The sequence below is a fragment of the Siphateles boraxobius genome, unplaced genomic scaffold (genome assembly GCF_051911475.1).
Source record: "Siphateles boraxobius isolate OS27281-9 unplaced genomic scaffold, OSU_SipBor_1 12, whole genome shotgun sequence".
NCBI classification, from domain to species: domain Eukaryota; kingdom Metazoa; phylum Chordata; class Actinopteri; order Cypriniformes; family Leuciscidae; genus Siphateles; species Siphateles boraxobius.
Genome location: NW_027508722.1, coordinates 35,194,071 through 35,215,955, shown reverse-complemented (window position 1 = coordinate 35,215,955; position 21,885 = coordinate 35,194,071). Strand labels below are relative to the sequence as shown.

At 36.8% G+C, this 21,885-nt stretch overlaps 1 protein-coding gene across 1 annotated transcript; it reads left to right on the top strand.

Moving 5' to 3' along the window:
* The first annotated feature begins 249 nt into the window (after nucleotides 1-249).
* LOC143727266 (protein kinase C and casein kinase substrate in neurons protein 3) lies at nucleotides 250-14,626 on the top strand. Its single transcript, XM_077219280.1, has 10 exons — nucleotides 250-564; nucleotides 5,850-5,918; nucleotides 7,063-7,219; nucleotides 8,095-8,330; nucleotides 9,301-9,456; nucleotides 9,542-9,717; nucleotides 10,209-10,329; nucleotides 10,529-10,602; nucleotides 13,190-13,269; nucleotides 13,340-14,626. Exons 2-10 carry the CDS (start codon nucleotides 5,862-5,864, stop codon nucleotides 13,465-13,467), a joined length of 1,185 nt encoding a protein of 394 aa, XP_077075395.1. The 5' UTR covers nucleotides 250-564; nucleotides 5,850-5,861; the 3' UTR covers nucleotides 13,468-14,626.
* The last annotated feature ends 7,259 nt before the right edge of the window (nucleotides 14,627-21,885 follow it).

Genomic DNA, 21,885 nt, shown 5'->3' with positions numbered 1-21,885 from the left:
TAAATTTTAGGATGAACTATTTCTTGAATTCCCACAGGCCACGATTGACTGTATGAGTAGAGATCACTGCGGGTTCTTCACCATTCCTGTTGCTGAGGTGATGAACTCCGATAATAAACAATCATCAACATTCACTCAGCTAGTGTTACAATGCTAAGTTAAGCACTTTATAACTTTAAATGCTTTGATATATAAATTGCATATTTTGTTCTGGCTGTATTGTTTGCTTTTGAACTTATGAACTACACTGATACATACTAATTGCTTCACATGTTGGCGGTTTTTCGCTCTGAGCTGTGGTTGGCTGAGAGCTGAAATATCTGTCACATTCTACAACACACTTAAATTTCACACCTGACAACTCATTTACACTGAGATGAGAGATTATGTATGTGTCAGTATGTGTGTGTGTGTGTGAGAGAGAGAGAGAGGAGGAGAACACACTTGCATGTACATATGCCCTTTGGCAACAGCTGACTGACTGCACAGACACTGGAGTGAACATCTGACATGGGAGAGAAGTGAAGGATTCTGAAGGAGGACAGAACGAGCCAAGGACTGGAGGTAAAAAGCCTTGTTTTTTGCAAAGCATTTGCTCCTTTTATCTATTCAGTTTAACTTAAGTTTATAGTTGGCAAATAACATGCTCATGTTTTTTTCCAACATCAAAATAATAAGCTAAAATTGAAATGAAAGTTTTTATTTTAGGTGCTGCAACTGGTCTTTTTTAAAATCTTTTTTTTTATATATATAGTTTTGGACCTCTTTTTTAAGTAGGTACAATTAGTTCATTCTCAGTTAATATGAGCTCATAAAATATGCATGCTTGATAATCATACAAAATATTTTTAGATGTGTGTCACGTGACGTCAACTACCCATACAGTACCCCAAGAGTGTTGCACACACACGCTGATTTATTGGAAAGTGTTGCATGTGAAAAAATAACTTTTGTGTGTTATTGTGTATATTTAGCTCACACAGAGCTTGATCAATAGAAATAGCCTGTTGAAATGCTTCCATTATGTTTTTGTACTTTACTAAATATTGTTACGTGCAATTACAAAAATGAGTTTATGAGTTTATTTAAATATGTGATTTAATTTTGATATGATGCTATATTTTTGTATACATGTGTTCTTCCCTATGCAATTCTTTCATATTAGAGATATGATTGTGATCTCATGTATGTAACGTATTTAAAAAAAAAAAAAACATTTTTAAGTTTTAACACTGCAGAAACAGGAGTATAAATGACAGTTGAAAACGCACTATCCATCACGGTCAGAAATGAACCTGCATGGACTTAAGGGAAATCCCTCTGATGTTTTAAATTTGTGGGCATCTTATTATGTGACTGTTATCTAATAATGGATATATTTGACAATTTTATTCTGGGTTCTATGGGTTTAGACTCCCCAATTATTATTTAAATTAGTTTATTTAATTTATTTGACACAATGGGCATTGTGTTAGAACATATTCTCTCATAAATAGAAAATCGCTTCTAGGGGGGCAAATATCACTCCACTTTGTGACTTTGTTGTATTTTGCAGTGTGTGTGTGTGTGTGTGTGTGTGTGTGTGTGTGTGTGTGTGTGTGTGTGTGTGTGTGTGTGTGTGTGTGTGTGTGTGTGTGTGTGTGTGTGTGTGTGTGTGTGTGTGTGTGTGTGTGTGTGTGTTGTGAAGCATGTGTAAGATGACCTACCAGCTCTTGTTTATTTGGAGTTCTCTCGGCTGGTGCATGGAATCCAGGGTGGGGGAGAATTCTATTTCTGATCCCAGATTCCAGTAGCAACACACACAAACAGACACGCCTTTATGCTTATAAATGCATGTATTAATACATCCTGATGCAGTTATGTGCATTCATTATTTTGGCGTTCTTTAATTTGGCTAGTTTGTGTGATTTTGTGAGCCTTATCTTTACTATAAAGATTTCTGTCGGTTTTAATCATATTAAATTCACCACACATTTCAGAGATGTTTATCATCATAACTGACTATATCCAGTTGCAGTCTCGCATGCAGCGAGTCCCCAGAGTGATTCACATGGACAGTTGCATGCTCTGGATAACGGCCAGAAACTCACCCACAACCTATTTTTATCAGATAGACTTTGCAAATACATGCATTGGTAACACTTTACAGTAAGGTCTCATTTGTACCTCACGTTAACTAACTAACTAGCATTTTTTACAGCATTTATTCATCTTTATTAATTCCATGAAAATACAAATCAATTAAATTAAAGTAAATAGAAATTGAACTGGATTTCTGTTTAATTTAATAAAATGGACCAACTGTAGTTAACAGTGCATTAAGTAATGTGAAAAGATAAAACTTTTAATTTAAAAAATCTATAATTAAATGTTAAAAGATTATTAATTACTGTAGAAGAATTGTTCATTATTAGTTCATGTTTAATTTTAACAAATGAAACCTTATTGTAAAGTTTCACCATGCATTAAGGCACTAGTCATATTATGTGTCAATTATTTCAGTGTTTTATAGCAGTGGCTCTCATACACTTATCATTTGAAATTGCCTTACTTTTTATCAGTGCATCATTTTGCAAGACTATTCAGATCTGTTTTATTTTAATCATCATCCAATCTAGTTGCAGTGATTTGTAGACAACAGATTGATAACCACTGCTCTATAGACTCTTTTTTTATTAAGCGGGCCGCAGGACTTTTTGTTCTTGTCATTTGCTATTTTGCATCTTGTGACCGTGTGTTTTTGACCCCAAACCACAGCGGATGTAATTCTAGACTTTGTTCCCTTGTGAAAAAGTTCTCTTAATTGTATTTAATGTGCACTTGTAGTGTACGTCAAATCTTAAAAGTATATTTTTGAAAAGCTGTACTTGCAGATAATATTATATTCATGAAATAAAAGGCCATTTAAAGGGAGTAAGGATCTTTTGCTTTAAGGATCTTTTTCTGTGTTTTAAAGTACACCTTTTGATGTGACTAACATGCATACAAGTAGTTGATTCAAATTTTAACTGTAGTGTGTTATCTGATGTTACTTTTTTTTTATTAATACATTTTAAATGCACTAAATTGGAACTTCTTCCTTACAAATGTTTAACTATCAATATATTTAAATACATGACACACAAGTTTCAATAGAATTACATTCATTATTCTTGTGTACCATACATTTTTCAGTCGACAGTGCATTTTAACCGTGTCAAAGAGAATAGAAATAATTATGAAATAACACGTATAAAGATAAATTTAAACTTTAATACATTTTCATTAATTTGCAAATTACATGCCATTTAATTTTTCGAAAACATTACATTCAGTTCATATACATGTCCTTCTCAAACAATTAGCATATTGTGATGAAGTTCATTATTTTCCATAATGTAATCATAAAAATTAAACTTTCATATATTTTAGATTCATTGCACACCAACTGAAATATTTCAGGTCTTTTATTGTTTTAATACTGATGATTTTGGCATACAGCTCGTGAAAACCCAAAATTAATAATCTAAAAAAATTAGCATATTTCATCCGACCAATAAAAGAAGTATTTTTAATACAAAAAATAATTTTGTTCAGTTATGCACTCAATACTTGGTCGGGAATCCTTTTGCAGAAATGACTGCTTCAATGCGGCGTGGCATGGAGGCAATCAGCCTGTGGCACTGCTGAGGTGTTATGGAGGCCCAGGATGCTTCGATAGCGGCCTTAAGCTCATCCAGAATGTTGGGTCTTGCGTCTCTCAACTTTCTCTTCACAATATCCCACAGATTCTCTATGGGGTTCAGGTCTGGAGAGTTGGCAGGCCAATTGAGCACAGTAATACCATGGTCAGTAAACCATTTACCAGTGGTTTTGGCACTGTGAGCAGGTGCCAGGTCGTGCTGAAAAATGAAATCAGATGGAAGCATGAAGTGCTCCAAAATCTCCTGATAGCTAGCTGCATTGACCCTGCCCTTGATAAAACACAGTGCACTAACACCAGCAGCTGACATGGCACCCCAGACCATCACTGACTGTGGGTACTTGACACTGGACTTCAGGCATTTTGGCATTTCCTTCTCCCCAGTCTTCCTCCAGACTCTGGCACCTTGATTTCCGAATGACATGCAAAATTTGCTTTCATCCGAAAAAAGTACTTTGGACCACTGAGCAACAGTCCAGTGCTGCTTCTCTGTAGCCCAGGTCAGGCGCTTCTGCCGCTGTTTCTGGTTCAAAAGTGGCTTGACCTGGGGAATGCGGCACCTGTCGCCCATTTCCTGCACACGCCTGTGCACGGTGGCTCTGGATGTTTCTACTCCAGACTCAGTCCACTGCTTCCGCAGGTCCCCCAAGGTCTGGAATCGGTCCTTCTCCACAATCTTCCTCAGGGTCCGGTCAGTGTCTTTTGCCACACTTTTTCCTTCCCACAGACTTCCCACTGAGGTGCCTTGATACAGCACTCTGGGAACAGCCTATTTGTTCAGAAATTTCTCTCTGTGTCTTACCCTCTTTCTTGAGGGTGTCAATGATGGCCTTCTGGACAGCAGTCAGGTCGGCAGTCTTACCCATGATTGCGGTTTTGAGTAATCAAACAGGCTGGGAGTTTTTAAAAGCCTCAGGAATCTTTTGCAGGTGTTTAGAGTTAATTAGTTGATTCAGATGATTAGGTTAATAGCTCGTTTAGAGAACCTTTTCATGATATGCTAATTATTTGAGATAGGAATTTTGGGTTTTCACGAGCTGTATGCCAAAATCATCAGTATTAAAACAATAAAAGACCTGAAATATTTCAGTTGGTGTGCAATGTATCTAAAATATATGCAAGTTTAATTTTTATCATTACATTATGGAAAATAATGAACTTTATCACAATATGCTAATTTTTGGAGAAGGACCTGTATATTAGGGCTGTGAAACGATTAATCGTGATTAATCGCATCCAAAATAAAAGTTTGTGTTTACATAATATATGTGTGTGAACTGTGTATAATTATTTTGTATATATATATATAAATACACACACATGCATGTATATATTTAAGACATTTTTGCATGTATATACTGTATATATTTATTTATAATTTGTATTATATATAAATAAAAATATTTTATATTTAAATAAAAAAAAATTCTTAAATGTATACATGCATGTGTGTGTATTTATATATACAAAATAATTATACACACTGCACACACACATATATCATGTAAACACACATTTTTATTTTGGATGCGATTAATCACGATTAATCTTTTCACAGCCCTAATATATAAAGACATATATTAGACTGAAATTACCTATCAACATGACTAAAATGTTGGCTGTTGTTATATAGTAAAAGGCAAAAGGAACAACCTGGCTGTACAAAGGTGACGTTTTCTTTTTCTTTTTCAAGAGCATCTGTACTTGTTAGTGGAGTTTGCAAGTCAAGCATGATTGCCATTGCTTATAGTGTTCTGAACAAATCTCTAACACTTTTAAACCGCTGCATGTAACTCATTCTGCAATATGTCAAAACAAGATGATATTCACATCCGATGAAACAACAGGCCCGGGGAATGCAAATGTGCAGAAGGTTCAAAAGCTTCTGAGACGCTGCAGTGAGCGGCCGTCTGTTTGCCATGAAGCCTCCAGGAGGATTGTGGAGACAAAAGGGTAAACATACCCAGATGCCCCTGAATAAATGTCACCTGATATGTGTCAAGGCGGGTTCTGATAGTGCAGGGGTAACAACAGCCTTGAGGCTGGCGCAACAAGCAGGAAACTGGACAAAGACAACTTTGGACTTCTATTGGTGTATTGGTTTTATACTCCATAACATGAAGCATGCAGATCCTTCCTCACTTACACACATGCATGTGTTTTGCAGCCAGCTGCGACCATGGCGGACCCTCCCGCTGGCCCACCTGAGGATCTCAACAAAATCAGCTTCTGGATGGTAAGGAAAAAGCGGTTCCAACACCTAGTGAGCTAGTATATCAAACAAACAAACAAACAAACAAATAAAAAACCTAGTGAGCTGCTTTGCTGTTTACTCCCTACATAGGTAGCTTCCTTCTAAGACAGCACCATAGATCAAAAGTGACTGATTTGGATTGCACTACATAGCATGTGCAACACAAAATAGCGCTTTTCATGGGAGACTCAATTCACATAGATTCAAATTGGCATCTATCGTTCCATAAAGAACCTTTAACATGGAACCTATTTAATGCAGAAAAGGTTCTTAATAGTGGGAAAAGGTTCTTCAGATTATTTAAATAGTATTCTTTCTAAAAAAATTACTGATTACTGAAAGGTTCTTTGGGGAAACACAAATGATTCTTCAATGGCATCACTGTCAAAATCCACATTTGGAACCTTTATTTTAAAAAGTGTGGCACACAAATATCTGATTTTTTTTTTTACCTCCTTTTAACTATCGAGTATTAATTCAATATATTCTCTCTAAATCATATTTTTCATCTTTTACATTGTCCTTTCTTAAAAAAAGCCTATTGCTTATATATTGTCCTCTTGGACATTATGCAGATGTGCTAAATGTGCACACATTGTGTTCCCAATCCTCCATTTGGGAAATTATATATTATTATCTTTGTCATGTAATTTGCACAATTATTTTTGCTAACATGGCAAAAATCACTCATGAACATATCTAAATTTGGTTAGTCCAATTAAGATCATTTGCTTTGATCTGGAGATGCTGTCATCTACCCACCATTATTTTGTAACCGTTGCTCTTTTACATACTAGGAATATTATAGATAATTTATAGAAAAATATTCATTACTTGACTGTGAGTTTTTCTGTTCAGTGTTGATCAACCTCTGTAGTCTCTGTAGGCACTTGTTAAAAAAAATCACAAGGGAGTTTTACTGATGCATTTTATGTCACAGAATAAAATGTGAAAATATCTTGAGCTTGTGTTCACCACAGATCTTATTTCGGGTATTTAACAAAAAAACATTCAAAACCCCCATTGACTTTTGGACAATGGAAACGGAAGTGCTAAAATGCTAACTTGTTTCTGGGTTTTGGCCTACAAAAATACGCCATCCATTTCCTTCTGTTCTTGTCTCAAGCCAGGAAATTATGTGCGGACTGTGCAGAGGACATCAGAGTCGCACCAAGTGTGTAATGACATCATAGCGTGTATGAAGGACCGGGCTCATGTGGAGCGACAGTACGCCCGTCAGCTGACTGAGTGGAGCAGCAAGTGGAAATCAATCACTGACACTCGTTAGTGCTTCAGTCTTACATGCCAAAAACTGTCAATAAGTGATCAGTTTATTGACAAAAAAAAAAAAAAAAATTAGGAGAAGATAGGGACTAAAGAGATGTGGGGGAGGGTTATCTTATATGATCTTATTATAGTATCTTTTATTTTTGGAGAGTGCTGACATTGGCAATTGTTACATAGGAGGAAAGATGGAAATAAGAATAAAAATAAAAATTGACTAATAATACACTATTGGCAGTATGATGGTAATGAGGAGTGGTGGTGGTGATGGTAATGGTAATAAATAATAAATGGTTACTTTGTTTATGCATACACACACATACACACACACACACTCACACCCACCCACACACAGCTATACATTAACACACTTTTATTTCACTTCTGGAATTATGGAATTACTAGATTGTTCTCTACTGTACTATTTTGGTTTGTATGTCTGTCTGTTTAAAAAAAATACAAAAATAAGTGATCTGTTTAAAATTCAGAATAGCTCCGCCCACAGTCAAATCTCATTGGTCCACTATTTTCATAAGCGACACACCCACTGAAACTGGCTTAGGTATTATTGAATCTTTGCTCATTTTTGAGTTTTTGTATCAGTTATTGTACTGTAGTATCATTTGCTTTAATCTGATTATTATGTTATCATATATCCACTCTTACTTTGTTGCTCTTTTACATACCAGGGTTATTATAGTTAACTAAAACCATGAAAAAAAATCATTTTCGCCACTTGAACTTAATTTAAAAAGAAGTAAAAAGGAAATAAAAATGAATAAAAGATGCATTTAAAAATAAAAAAATATAAAAATAAAAGCTAATTCAAAATATTGTTATAATGTCTCTCTCTCTCTCTCTCTCTGTGTGTCAGGGCCGCTGTACGGGTCCCTCTTGCGAGCGTGGCAGTGCTTTTTCTCGTCCACCGAGCGTCTGTCTGCCCTTCACACGTCGATCTCCCAGGCTCTGGTTTCAGAAGACGGAGAACACATTCGCTCGTGGAAGAAAAAGACGTTCCCGCGGAAAATGTTCTGCGGTTTCAGGGAGTCACATGACCTTGGGACGGCTTTCTCACGTGCTCAGAAGCCCTGGGTGAAAAGACTAAAGAAGGTAGGCTTGTTCGACTTGAACCGGCGCTGCGCAGACCGATCGGTTGATGACATCAAAGTACCGCGAGAGTTATTCAAAAGCATAAGGAGCCGTCTGCTCTCTAATCGCTCTCGCGGTACTTTGATGTCATCAACCGATCGGTCTATGCAGCGCCGGTTCAAGTCGAACAAGCCTAGTAAGATGTATAATGACGATGATATAATCGCCGGAGGTCGCCAACTATTTCAAATGAATAGGCGTTAACCAACTTAACCATTTGTTTTAAAATCCCAATCAGTATTTCAGTATAGCCTATTAAAGCAAGATAGTACAGGAAAAAACAGGCTTAATTTGGAGATTTCAGGCTATTTTGCTTCATTAACTAAAGAAAACATCTGAAATACACATTTATTAGCGTAGATTTCAATTACAATACATATAATTAAAGGCCATTATTCTGAGAGTTTTTTCTCCTCTTCAGTATCGCTTATATACACCAAATTTTACAGTTTTATCTATACTCTGAAGGTTTTTACTGAGGAGTTTGTTCATATATCATTTGGCTGATTTTATATATTTTATTCCTAAAAATATTTTTTCTGTCTGTTGACTGTATTTTCGGGGGTTTATGGAATGATAAAAATAGATATTCAAAATCCCTTCGGTGCAAAACTTGTAATTTATGAGCCTCACAGCATAACTTGTAATTCAAAACAATTGTCTTAATGTACTGATTAATCAACTATAGGGACATTGTGATGATATCTATTAGTTCAAATTTTTACCCAATTATTATCTGCATTTATTTCCTTTCATACAGGATTCAGCTTTTAGTGAGGAAAAAAATATGACTTGACATTGGAAACGTCCCGGTTAGAGAGAGAAGATGAAATAGTTGTATTCCCAGTGCATTTAATAGCATAAGTTAGAGATGAATATGACATGGAAAGCACTACGTGATGCTAATAATAAGTTTTTGTGTATCCATTAGCTCGAAAAGGCTCGTGTGGCGTATCATAAGTCATGTCAGAGGGAGCAGATCGCTCAGGAAAAAGAGAATCAAGCCAAACACAACGCCAAGCTGAGTGAGAGCAAACTGTCCAAGATTCAGCAGACGAGAGAGAAAGCCACACAGGAACGCAGCAAGGTCAATGAGCAATGAGACTTTCTACACAAATATATTATATTTATTATATATAATATATTCATGGATTATTTATGTGTTTTTGCAGGCACGTGATCGTTATGAGAAGGTCTTAGAGGACGTCACTGGCTTTGCACCGCGATACATGGAGGAAATGGAGTCTGTGTTCGACCAATCACAGGAGGAGGAGAGGAAGAGGATCAGCTTCCTGAAACAGGCCTTCCTGTCCATTCACAGACACCTCGACATCACCAACAATGAGAGGTTTAAAATGGCTACACACATTTGATTACAATATTACATTAGCTGCCATAAAACAATTGTGATCTTTTTTTTTTGTAGTGAATACATTAAAGCGATCCGTTCATTTTGAAGGGAACAAAAACAAATGTGTTAGCGTTGATTTCAGAACAATTGAAATTGAAATTGAAGAATTGAAGTTTCAATTAAAATTGATATTTAACAAAAAATGATATGTGTGCACAGGGTTTGAAATGAACTTTTTCACTCACCGGCCAACTTGGCTACTAAAGTTACCGGCCATTCAGAACTTCTACTGGCCAAAAGAAAAATATATATTCATATTCATAGAAAGTTCATACCGCTGTTAACAGTTTCTCAGACGAGCAGATGCTATGAGACCTGTTTTCCTGTTTGTTCATTGACGTTCAACATAAAGCTTATTAGATGAAGTGATGTTCATTGTCCTGTCAAAAAGCCTGAGGGTTTTTATATGTGTATTGCGTGTGTTTCAGTATAAAAGCAGTGTACGGTGAACTACATCACACACTCATGTCCATCAGTGAGCCTGATGATCTCCGCTGGTGGAAGAACAACCATGGGCCGGGCATGCCAACTAACTGGCCCAAAATAGAGGTGTGTGTCATCATATGCATTCAGATATTATGAGGGAACTATCCTTTATTTATTTTTGTGTCAAAAACTGTCGTAATTTAGTGTTTCACGACTTGACTATTCACAAAACAAGTTTTAAAATGACTACAGGACCTATTTGATTCTTCTTTCTTTGTGTGTTTTTGTTCTGTAATCTCATCTATGCGTGTTTTTGGTGCAGGACTGGAATCCTCCGATTAAAAAACATAAACTGGGAAAGAAACCAAAAGCACACAGAGGACCTGAGGAGAAAGCGTAAGCTCACACACACACACACACACACACACACACACACACACACACACACACACACACACACACACACACACACACACGCAATAAAATGTCTATAATTGTATATTTCACCCCATTAGATTTTTGTCTCAATTTTCAACTATGATATATTTAGGGCTAGACACTACAAGGCAAAACATTGTTTTTTTTTTTTTATTAATCTCCACTTCAGTATCACTTTCATCCATTAAACTTAACGGTTTTATTTCTATCTACGTATATTCTGACTGGTTTTACAGAGGGGTTTGTTCATATATAATTTGCCTGATTAAATACATTTTTATCCCTAAACATGGTGAATGTTCTGTTGACAATATTTTCTGATTTATGATAAAAAGAGAACTTTAGAAAGAAAAAAAAAACTTTAGCTCTAATATGTCAACAAAATGAAGCAACCTGGCTTTATCAGTGTTCACATTTGTGTTCTGTATGCAAATCAGGGCATATTTAATTAAATAATGCCTCGTTTCAATATTTAAACATATTTCAGAAACCTTGTAATAAATTACAATAGTCTTGATGTACTGTGATTAATCAACTAGGGAAATTATGGTGATATTTATTAGGCCACATTTTGACCCTATTCATCTGTAGTGTCTTGCATTAACTGAGAATTTTTGCACTCAACGTGCTCTATTATAATGTCAGAGGTAATATTAATTCATTCAAGTTAATTAGAAAATGAATCAGATTACGAAATGAAATGTAAGTATTGAGTCTCTTTGGGTTTCCGTCTGTCAGCGGTTCAAATCCTTCTTGTCTGAACTGATTCGGTTGGATGAGGAATGATTGTGAACTGCAGTCATAAAGGTGAAGTGTGTCATTTGTATACTGTGTGCAATACTATAATGTGCTCAGCTTGATCTTCACTTCCACTGTGATGAATGAACTGAAGCTGATTTCATCTGATCAGCCGTCAAAAGAGTGAAGAAATGTTTTTTGTTTTGTTTTTTACAAAAAATGCATTAAAAATGCAGATTTATGTTTCTAGCATGATGCCGGGCTGGCAGTCACTGAATTAAACATGAGGTCATGTGACAACAATGTTGCATATTACTTTTTAAAATGCTTATTGTTGCACAATGCATGCTTAAAATAACATGTAGTGCATGCTGTAAACAGTCTGTGAACATTCAATTCTTTTACTTCAATTTTTCTTTGATTTTGATGTTCAAAAATAATGATGCATTGGATGGGAATGTCATAGATAGAATTTAAAAATGGTTTACATTTAAATTAACATATCTTTTTTCCTAGTCAAAAATATAATTGATGATCACTGAATCAACCTAAATACATAATTTTATACCAACAAAACTCATTTTTATGGGTTAAATCAAGTAGAAATAGCTCTTTAAGGTAACATTATCTTGTTTGGCACACTATCTTTGGTTTCAAATCTCTAGTTTGGTTACTGTATTTTGTATCAGATCATTGATCATTATCAGTGTCCCTGTTATGCTATTTTATAGGTTCCTAATATTGCTTTGGAGTCTCCCACAATAGGTTTACATGCATACTTTTTCTCCGGATACCTACTTTACATTGCAGCCTCAGCTCCTTTCTCAAACAGTCTGAAAACGGTTCTTTTGAAGATTCAGTCTCTCTAAAGTGTATTTGCATTGCAGAAAACAGCGTCTTCTCAACAACACAAACCGAATGTCTCAGCTACAGCTACAGCGTGTGAGGACGGAGAAAGCAAATGTGGTTCACAGGCAAACAATGAAGACCATTATGAAGATTTGTTAAATCTTTAAAACTTGGCAGGCCTTTTACATTCACAAACTGCTATATTACACACTGCATGAAAGGTTATATTCGAAAAAGCAAAAAAGAGGCCGCCAGCCAGGTATTACAACAGGACTTTTCCTCCAAGATTGTGTGTGTTCCACTTCTTCATGAGTTTTGTTGTCCCTTCCTCAGAGACGCATCTATAAAACATGCTCCTGCCACTTCCATGTTTCACTGTAGGGACGCTGTGTGTGTTCATTGTGATATACTGACAATCTTTAGCACTTAAGCATGAAGGCCCAAAAGTTGGTTTTGTCATCTTCCTCCAGTGTGCTTTTGGCTGAGCTCCAGTTGAGATGTTTTTATTTTTTGTGAACTGTTGTCTGATGTGTTTTATTCTGCAATGAGGACTGTAACTCCTTTAGGCACGAGTCTCTCCCTTAAAACAGTTTCTCTTATGCGGACAGTGTGTTTGGAGGGCAGCCAGGCCTGGGCAGACTCACACTTGTGAATGTCACCTTTTTAATGATGGTGTTCGGTGCGCTTTAAGGTATTTCAATGTTAATGGCTGCAAGTTATTTAGTGGGTTGAATAAACGTTTTTGGGGAAGAATGAATCAGTGCTGGCGAGGTTTCTTTTAGTGTTATGTTTCGAGGCATATAGTATATTCATGCATTTGAATTGCATATAGCATTTCCATCTATTACACTGTAAGCATAATAGTAAAACAGCACTGCAGCTTCCCAGCGGTTCGGACGCCTCAGTAGTTGATGTGAAATTGAAAGTGGTCAGATTTCTCTGTCATCTTCTCCCGCAGGGTCATGATCGGAGGAGTGCGTGTGCGAGCGCTGTACAAATTCACCGGAGAGGAAGAAGATGAACTGTCCTTCAGAGCAGGTGAGCCTTCGAGCCTTGTGACGTGAAACTGAATCTCACTGAGGTGCTGACGGCTGTCGCTCTCTCACAGGTGAAGAGTTCCTCAAGATTGAGGAAGAGGATGATCAGGGCTGGTGCTGGGGGGTGAAGGAGGGCGGAGTCCAAGGCTTTTACCCAGCCAATTACGTGTTACCTGTGAAAGGACTACAGGAATCATAGATGAGGCACAACCATGCGTATTTACAGTTATGGAAAACATTTATACGGTGGCCACCCAAAAGTATGTAAAGTCTGAATGTCGTTGCATTTTCTTTTAGACTTTTTCAACACTATATATATTGTTTTTTCATTTAACCCTTAAATGCATGAATGTTTTCCCAGTCATTACATATTCGGGTCTTTAGGGACCCGGATCTAACACTGATGGATCTCTGTCGCGATGATATAAAACTCTCCTGATATTAGAGTAACAATTACCTAAGGATGAAATAAAGCAGATTTTGTTATCTTTTGGAGTTTGAGCAGATGTTTTATACCATCATCACTCATCAGCTCATTTCTCAGTACATTCAGCATCTGGCTCATATTCGCCAGCCCAGCCATATTCTCAAAAATCATCGATTTCATCTTCAAAACCAATATTTTGATCGCTGACAGCTTCTTTACTAGATCCACCATCAAGTGACAGTGACAGTAATATTTGACTGCGTCAGTACTTGAGTCACTGAGCCATTTCAAGTTTTTCTGATTATTCTTCCAATTCTTTTGTTTTCTGCCTGCGGTAACTATGAGTGAAACATCACGTCATCATTGTGGATCAGACATCGCCACCATGTGGAATAATGGTGAATTGCACTTATTCAGTCATCAAAGATTAAATTATTGTTGTGCAAAAAATATATACTTCGATTGTTACACACCTCGGGTCGTTAGTGACCATAGACAGTTTTTTTAACAAAAAATTAATGGGAAAACAGGCATAATTTTATGACTTTTTTTTCTTGTTATATTGTTTATAATGAATTGATTGAGGAATACTAAGAAGGTTGATGTATAACTTTAAAAGAAGGGTAGTGAATGAAATCACGAGGTATGTGTTTAAGGGTTAAATCCATCTTGAAGTCTTTCTGTGATTTTTTTTTCTTCTTCATGTCAAGTGTATTTGCATTTTATTTCTCTAAATTAACTGCTACTTAGTTTGCAGTGCTACTTAATAACAGTGACATTCAGATATTTGTAAGTGTCCAAATACTTCCACCGTATGAATGGAAAGAATTAAGTTAACAAGTGCTTTAATCAGAAAACAACCTACAACTACAACCAGTGTTTCTACAGACCAAAATTTAAATAAAACATTAATTGTGTTTCATCAATGAAACCTTTACCTCTTTATTTAATAATATGGGATGTCATTAATTTTAATTAACACATTTTTGCTTTTGGAAAACCTCCAAGAGAGCCAGAGACCTGCAAATGATTCAAGCAGAGTCAAGAAACGGCCTCTTTGTAATTTATATATTGCTTAATGAGGGGTTGTACAAAAACCAGTAGGAGCTTGTTAGAAAGATTACCGTGCACTGGAGAAAAGCCTCCATTATCATCAGAGCCAAATCCATATTATATCTCACCTACAGGCCTTCACACCTGAAAAAGTGCGAGGAATAAAACTAACATTTCTGTGCATTGAACACTTGACTATCAGCTCCGGCTCTGTCACACACCAGGACCGGAACGAGCGAAGATGCGATTTTAACAGGTATCTGGTTAAACATCAAGGAACAGGTGCGTAACTATAGCAACCAGTCAATAATTCTGGAATGACAGGGACCTCTGGTGGTCGATCTGAAATCACATCTCTCCATCTGATTTAATGTTGTTTTTACAGTCAAGGCAGAAGTTAAGCCTCAAAGCGTGTCTATTTTACTGTTACTCTGAATGTTATTTTGTGCATATAAATGCAATTTAATTAACATTTAAGTTTAAGGATTTTTTATGTTGTTGAAAGAAGTCTCTTCTGCTCACCAAGGCTGTAATTATTAGATTAAAAATACAGTAAAAATGTGAAATAATATTACCACTTAGAACAGCTGTTTTCTATTTGAATATAGTGTAATATGTAATTTATTCCTGTGATCAAAGCTGAATTTTCAGCATCATTACTTCAGTCTTCAGTGTCACACGGTCCTTCAGAAATAAATATAATATGATGATTTGCTGGTCAAGAAACATTTCATTAATACCAATGTTGAAAACACTTGCTTAATTTTTTGTGGAAATCTTTTAGAACATTATAAATGTATTTACTGTCACTTTAATGCATCCTTGCTGAATAAAAGTATTGAATTCTTTCAACAACAAAAATGACTGACCCCAAACTGTTAATTGAAAATACTGTTAATTAATTCAGAAACGCACAAATTATGCCTGCTTTTTCTTAGCAAATAAATAAATAAATAAATAGTCAAATTAAATCTGTAAACACAAAAAAAAAAATCCACAAGTTTGAAGCATCTTTAGTTCACTAATAGACTGTTTTTTATTGTGAGTCATTTATTAGTCTCTCGTGCAACAAGTTGGTGCCACTTTTTAATTTATTCAGACCCAGAACTGTTCACAAACGCTCACGTACTTCTGTGGATCATGTATCTGGCCTTTACTACAGTAGTAATGGGAAAGTTTCGAGTTAGTAAACCATGATAACGGATGTAAGCATTAAAATCTATAGCTAAATCCATTACTTTACAATTAATAATTATTTCACAGTTACGTTCATTCATTTAAATTCCTTTAGAACCTGCACATTTACATATATTATTTTCAGCTATTTTATTCTTGTGTACTATTTATTAAGATGTAGAAACTGAACTGGGACGCAGCGATATAATTTCAGAACAGTAATATCTAAAAGGTTTGTGTTAATTAAAGATCGAAAACAACAAGTTGTTGAGATCATAATGGTTAATAATGTCAATATCATGCATATAAAGTGTCCAGTCCATATGTAGCAGGCGATAGCGTCAGTATTAGTAACAGAAGCACATAGCGTTTCAGTGAGGCAGATACAGAGAACTCATTCACACACAAGCACAGTCCTCCACATGCACACACACACACACACACACACACACACACACACACACACACACACACACACACACACACATGCATACATGAAAACCCTTAGTGGGAGGAAACACACAATAATATATGCCTTGAGATGTTGATGCACATATGCACTGGAAGAAAAATGAAAGCCTGAGGATCATGTGACATTGTGAGGGCAGAAACCTAGCGCACGACAGCTGCGTTAAAGATACTGATGACACAGCTCGAGTTTCAGCTTAAACCAGAGCGAGTGACATAGACGCCGCAAAACGGGGGAGTTGTTTATTGTTTGTTTGTTTATATTTGTGTGTGCGTGCGTCTGTGCGTGTTGTACGGAACGGAGTGAGGTGAGGGAAGACAGAATATCCACTGCACCACTGTGTGACTGGATTCTTAATGGGAGGGGGGATGGAGAGAGAGAGAGAGAGAGAGAGAGAGAGAGAGAGAGAGAGAGAGAGAGAGAGAGAGAGAGAGAGAGAGAGAGAGAGAGAGAGGAGAGAGAGGGAGAGAGAGAAGAGAGAGAGAGATGGCTTATCATAAAGTCATAATACATACTGGAGGACACAAGTGTGTGGGACGCAGACAGAGTTCAACACAGAACCACAGGAGAGCTCAAACAGGGCCGCTAATGTGAACTAACTACCTCAAGCATGTTCAACATGGAGGCCGAGCACCATTACCATTACGACCTCTGGATCTGGTCAAGACGCCCTGCTTATTCATTTATTCCTTTACTGGGAGAATCAGCTTTGCTAGCGGCCATCAGCTTTTACCAAGAGCTGCAAAAATAGCCTAATAAAAATGCAACCTTTTTCTGGTCACACTTTAGAGTCCAGTCCTCACTAAATAATTAACTGCGACTTTTGCCTTAGTAAACTTCTAATCACTGCGTATTAATAGTTAGTAAGGTGGTTGTTAAGTTTAGCTATTGGGTTGGATTAAGAGATGTAAAATATGGGCATGCAGAATAAGGCATTAATATGTGTAATATCCTAGTAGCATGCTAATAAGCATCTAGTTAATAGTGGGAATTGGACCCTGAACTTAATTTTTTTAAGCAGAAATTGCATGGTGAGCAATTATGAGTTAAAATTGCCTCTGAAACTGAGTTTGCATAGCTATGCATCAGCGTAAATGTATGTTTTAGGCCCGCCTGTGAATTCATCTGATGCGTTTTGCACACTAAAATGGCAAGAACTGCTTTCCTGGTTATATTTTAGAAATAACTTGAACAAATATTGTGCTCTTAAAAATGAAGGTTCTTTATTGGCATTGATGGTTCCACTGAGAAACTTTAACATCCACTGAGTCTTTCCACTGCACAAAAAAAAAAAAGGAAATATGTTTTTATGTCTATCCACAGGCAGGACCTTCATGTTGCAAACCCTGAAGCTGAAACTAGAGGAACTTGAATGTCTTATTGCTTTATGGTTATCATCTCTTGAAAACATTTAATGTGAATTATCTGTTATATCAACCTCAACAATGGTAACAAATATACATTTAGTTTATATATACACCTCAAGTTACAATTTAACCATCATTCAGATAAGAGCTTTTCGAGTCATGGATCAGTATGAGGCGCCAAGTGTGACCGGATTGATTTTGTGGATGAAATGAATTTGTATTTCATGCCGAAAAGCTGTTACTGTATACTTTAATGCACAAGAAAGAAAAAAAAAAATTGTGTGAACCAAATAATCATTCTGTGAATATGATGATTAATTCACCCGCATACACGAAATTAATTTAGTCCATTAAATATCCAGGTCTGCAGCAACGTCAAGGTCATGGGTTCGAGTCGCAGGGAATGCAAGGAAAATGCCTTGTAATGCAATGTAAGTGGCTATGGATAAAAGTATTTGCCAAATGCATATATGTAATGTAAAATACAATGTTCTGATAGGGTTGCAGACAGCAATGTAATAGCAATTCTAACTGCAAAAGTAAATATATAAACCAGTAAATATATAATCATGCATATGAGGGGAAAACACTTGTCATGCATCCAATCAAACTCTATTTTGGTGCAGAGTTAGGTAGAGTCACATTTGATGTCAAAGTTTTTTGACACCTTCATCCACAAAAACATGCACAAAACTACACAAGGTACAAGAAAATATGACCCACATGACATTAATAATTAACTTGCTGTGAGCAAAAACCAACACAATCCAAAATACACTTTAAAACCATTATAGTCAGTTCTCTGTTTAGTCAATATCATGTTAATGATTTTGCATATGTTGGGGCTTATGCAGTTCAAGGTAATACTAACACATTGCAATGTTTTATTTCCTTTTGTAAGACACATTTTTGCAGGGTGAACTCTGAAGCAAAAGCAGCTCAGAACCAAAACAGCTTTTCCGTTTTAAATGTATGATTAAGTTGTAGTAGTAGGCGATCACAATCGTCCCTGCAGATGAAACAGTGTGTGGATGCATGAATGCATGGATGTATGGAAAACGGCTAGAGCAGGTGTATTTTGTGCATGTCTCAGTGGTCGCTGTATTCAGGACCGTGGCTACGGACTTTGCGTAAGATGTTGCGCTGGGTGCAGCATCAGTCCCTGTGTACGGCCACGACGCGCGCGAGCTGCCTGCATACACTTACAAAAATGCGCCAGTAGGTTTGTACGCTTCGTACCCCGGATAATCAAATTACATTCGATTTTTACACTTTACAGCGAGCGATTGCGTCGTTTTTTTCTCTCCCAGCGGTGGTATGATCTGTAAACTATATATTCACCGTGTCCGCGAGCACTGACGCGCTCCGGATCTCCGAGAGACACCGAATCAACGGGAGGAAAATCATTACAAGAAGATTCGTCGAGTCGGCGCGAGGAGAAAGGAAAAGGTACAATGTGCATTTGATCAAATGAATGATCTCAAATGCTGTGGAACTGATCAATAGGTTTGGTTATAATTCATGCTGTGGGAATTGACGGGAATTGGTTTGATTTAGGTTTCCGAATGTTCAACTTCATTCATTAGAAGAGCATCCGGAGGATGTGATGGATGCATGAGAGGAGAACGGTAAGATCTTTCTTTCAGCATTCGTTTTATTTATTTATTTAGCTAGTCAGTTTATTTACTTAAATATTCATTTATAACAATGAATCTGGCCGTTGGAATTGTGATGATTTCGCAGTTGGCAGTTGTGTTAATGATGGCTAGGCTTGATTTGCATTTTTCTTTCTCATTATCCGTGAATTACACAGACACCCGTGTGCCATTTTGTTGCGCGTCTTCGAGGGAGCGCGCGCGCGTGTCGGGGCCTCACTTGTGTATTTCACGCGCGTACGGCGGTCTCCGTTAAGACGCCGCAGTCACTAACGCATTCAGATGCACCGATTTACTCTCACATTAGAGCATCAGACACACTGCAGTCTCTGGCATGATGGAGATCACTGCATCTGATGCCTTATGAAGGTTAATTAATAATCAATATAATGGCGTATGAAATAGATGTTTAATCCATGCATTTGACTCGTTTTTTGGCCTGTGGCTGGTTTTAACGAAGCCGTAGTGCAAACAGAGCGCCGCCACCCAACCGGATTCCGACATCCAGCATCTGCAAATCAATTTAGCGTTGTCATGGTTACAGTGAAGCTGCACCACCGCACCTGTGACACACACACACACACACACACACAGCCACACACTCACACACACACACACAGTACAGATGCGCCTGTGTGTGATGATGGAAAAAGATGTTAGAGCCATATTAGAACAAAACGTATTAAAATTGTATTTTGCAAGACATTCTTTGGATTCATTTGGAATATTTCTGAAGTAAGACATTGTGTTTGCATGTACAATCTTAGTTTATAATTAATAAACGTGCTCTGTTATCAGTTAAAGATCGTAAACCTTTGAAACAAACCCGACTGGCATTATTTTCCCATTACCTCGATCTTGCTCTGCATGTAGGCTAAATAGCCTTACCGGTGCTTTGGCGGCTTATTCACTGTGCGCATGTGTTCTGCGCATGTCTGCTCTGATGTCAAGATGGATAAAAAGTGCCATTTCAAATGTAAGGCAAACATGTTTTTCTTGTGTTGGATGATTTTTGATAGTTTTTAATGAGTGCATGATCTTACACTGATTATGTCTCTAATAAATGTGTGAGTTCATGTAAGCGCCTTAAAACGTGTTGTTTTATTAGGTAAATGTCACAAATAGTTTAAAGTGAAAAAACAAAACAAACAAAAATAGATCAGAACACCTGCATTTTTGCCCTTATTACCTCAATTCCACTTAGCATGTAAACCTTTTCTGGTGTCCAAATCTTTCCTTTCTTTTTCTGTCTATTGGTTTCCATTTTGATGTTAGTAATTTCTCATGGTAGTGTCGAGCTTGGACTTTTGGTTTAGAGTTCATTTCTGGCCCATCTTACACTCTCAGCTAAGAGAGTTAAAGACTGGTCTGGTTTATTAACTTTATAGAATCGAATTAAAAAGTCTGTTTTTTTTCACCATTCCGCCAAAAGTTTTAATTGTAAAAATGTTTATGCAAACAAATTGCTATTGCATTACTGTCATCCAACATTCGTAATTATTCTTTATTAATCATTGTAAACATCAGTGTTCAGACATGAGAGTTGTTTACCTCTTGCTTGTATACACAGTGGTTGCGCACACACACATTTCTTTGTACAGTTTGTATTAAATGTCTGTTTTCATTTACATAAGTAATAATGTGAATATTGTATTATTGTGTATAAATAATTTCTCATTATTCTACGTTTTATGTTTACAGAACAGCACATCTATGCACATTTAATAAAGAATACGAATTTGCAAATATAATTCTAGAGTTAGACATTGTACTGACAGGACAAACCTGTTGCCTTCAACCAGTCAAATTAAATATTAAACCTCAAAGTTTTTTAAGTCAAGGCCAGACCAATCCAAGTCTGGACGGTTGAAAAAGAAGGACTGTGTTGTTGGCTACGGCTGTGGCTGCTCAATGTTTATAAGTAATAAAAGAAAAAGTGGAAATAAATTGAAATTACAATTCTGCTTTGACTGAGCTAGAGGGGTCACAGCATTTAGTTGCACAGGTCACAGTTTTTAGTTGCTGATGTACTGACCCTCACACCCTTAGCTATATGAAATACGATAAGCTGTACATATATGCAGTTTTTGACCTCCCTTGTCCTTTCTCTCTCTCTCTCTCTCTCTCTCTCTCTCTCTCTCTCTCTCTCTCTCTCTCTCTCTCTCTCTCTCTCTCTCTCTCTCTCTTTCTCGCATTCCCCATCCCGTTTTTTTTCTTCCAGTAAGCAAGGCCAGTGCTGACTGTGATGATTGTGATGGCAAGCATAAGACTCCCGTAGCAGCATCCAGTGCTGTTGACAACTGTGTGGATTACAATTTGATGCCACAAGATACCTGATTCCACAAGTTAATCGTAAAAAAAGTTAATTTTCTTTCTTGTTTTGTGGATGTTGTCATTCAAAATACACTTCCATATTTATTATTTTTCGTAAAATTAACATTTAAGAAGTTTTGAGGGTTTTCTAGCTCAC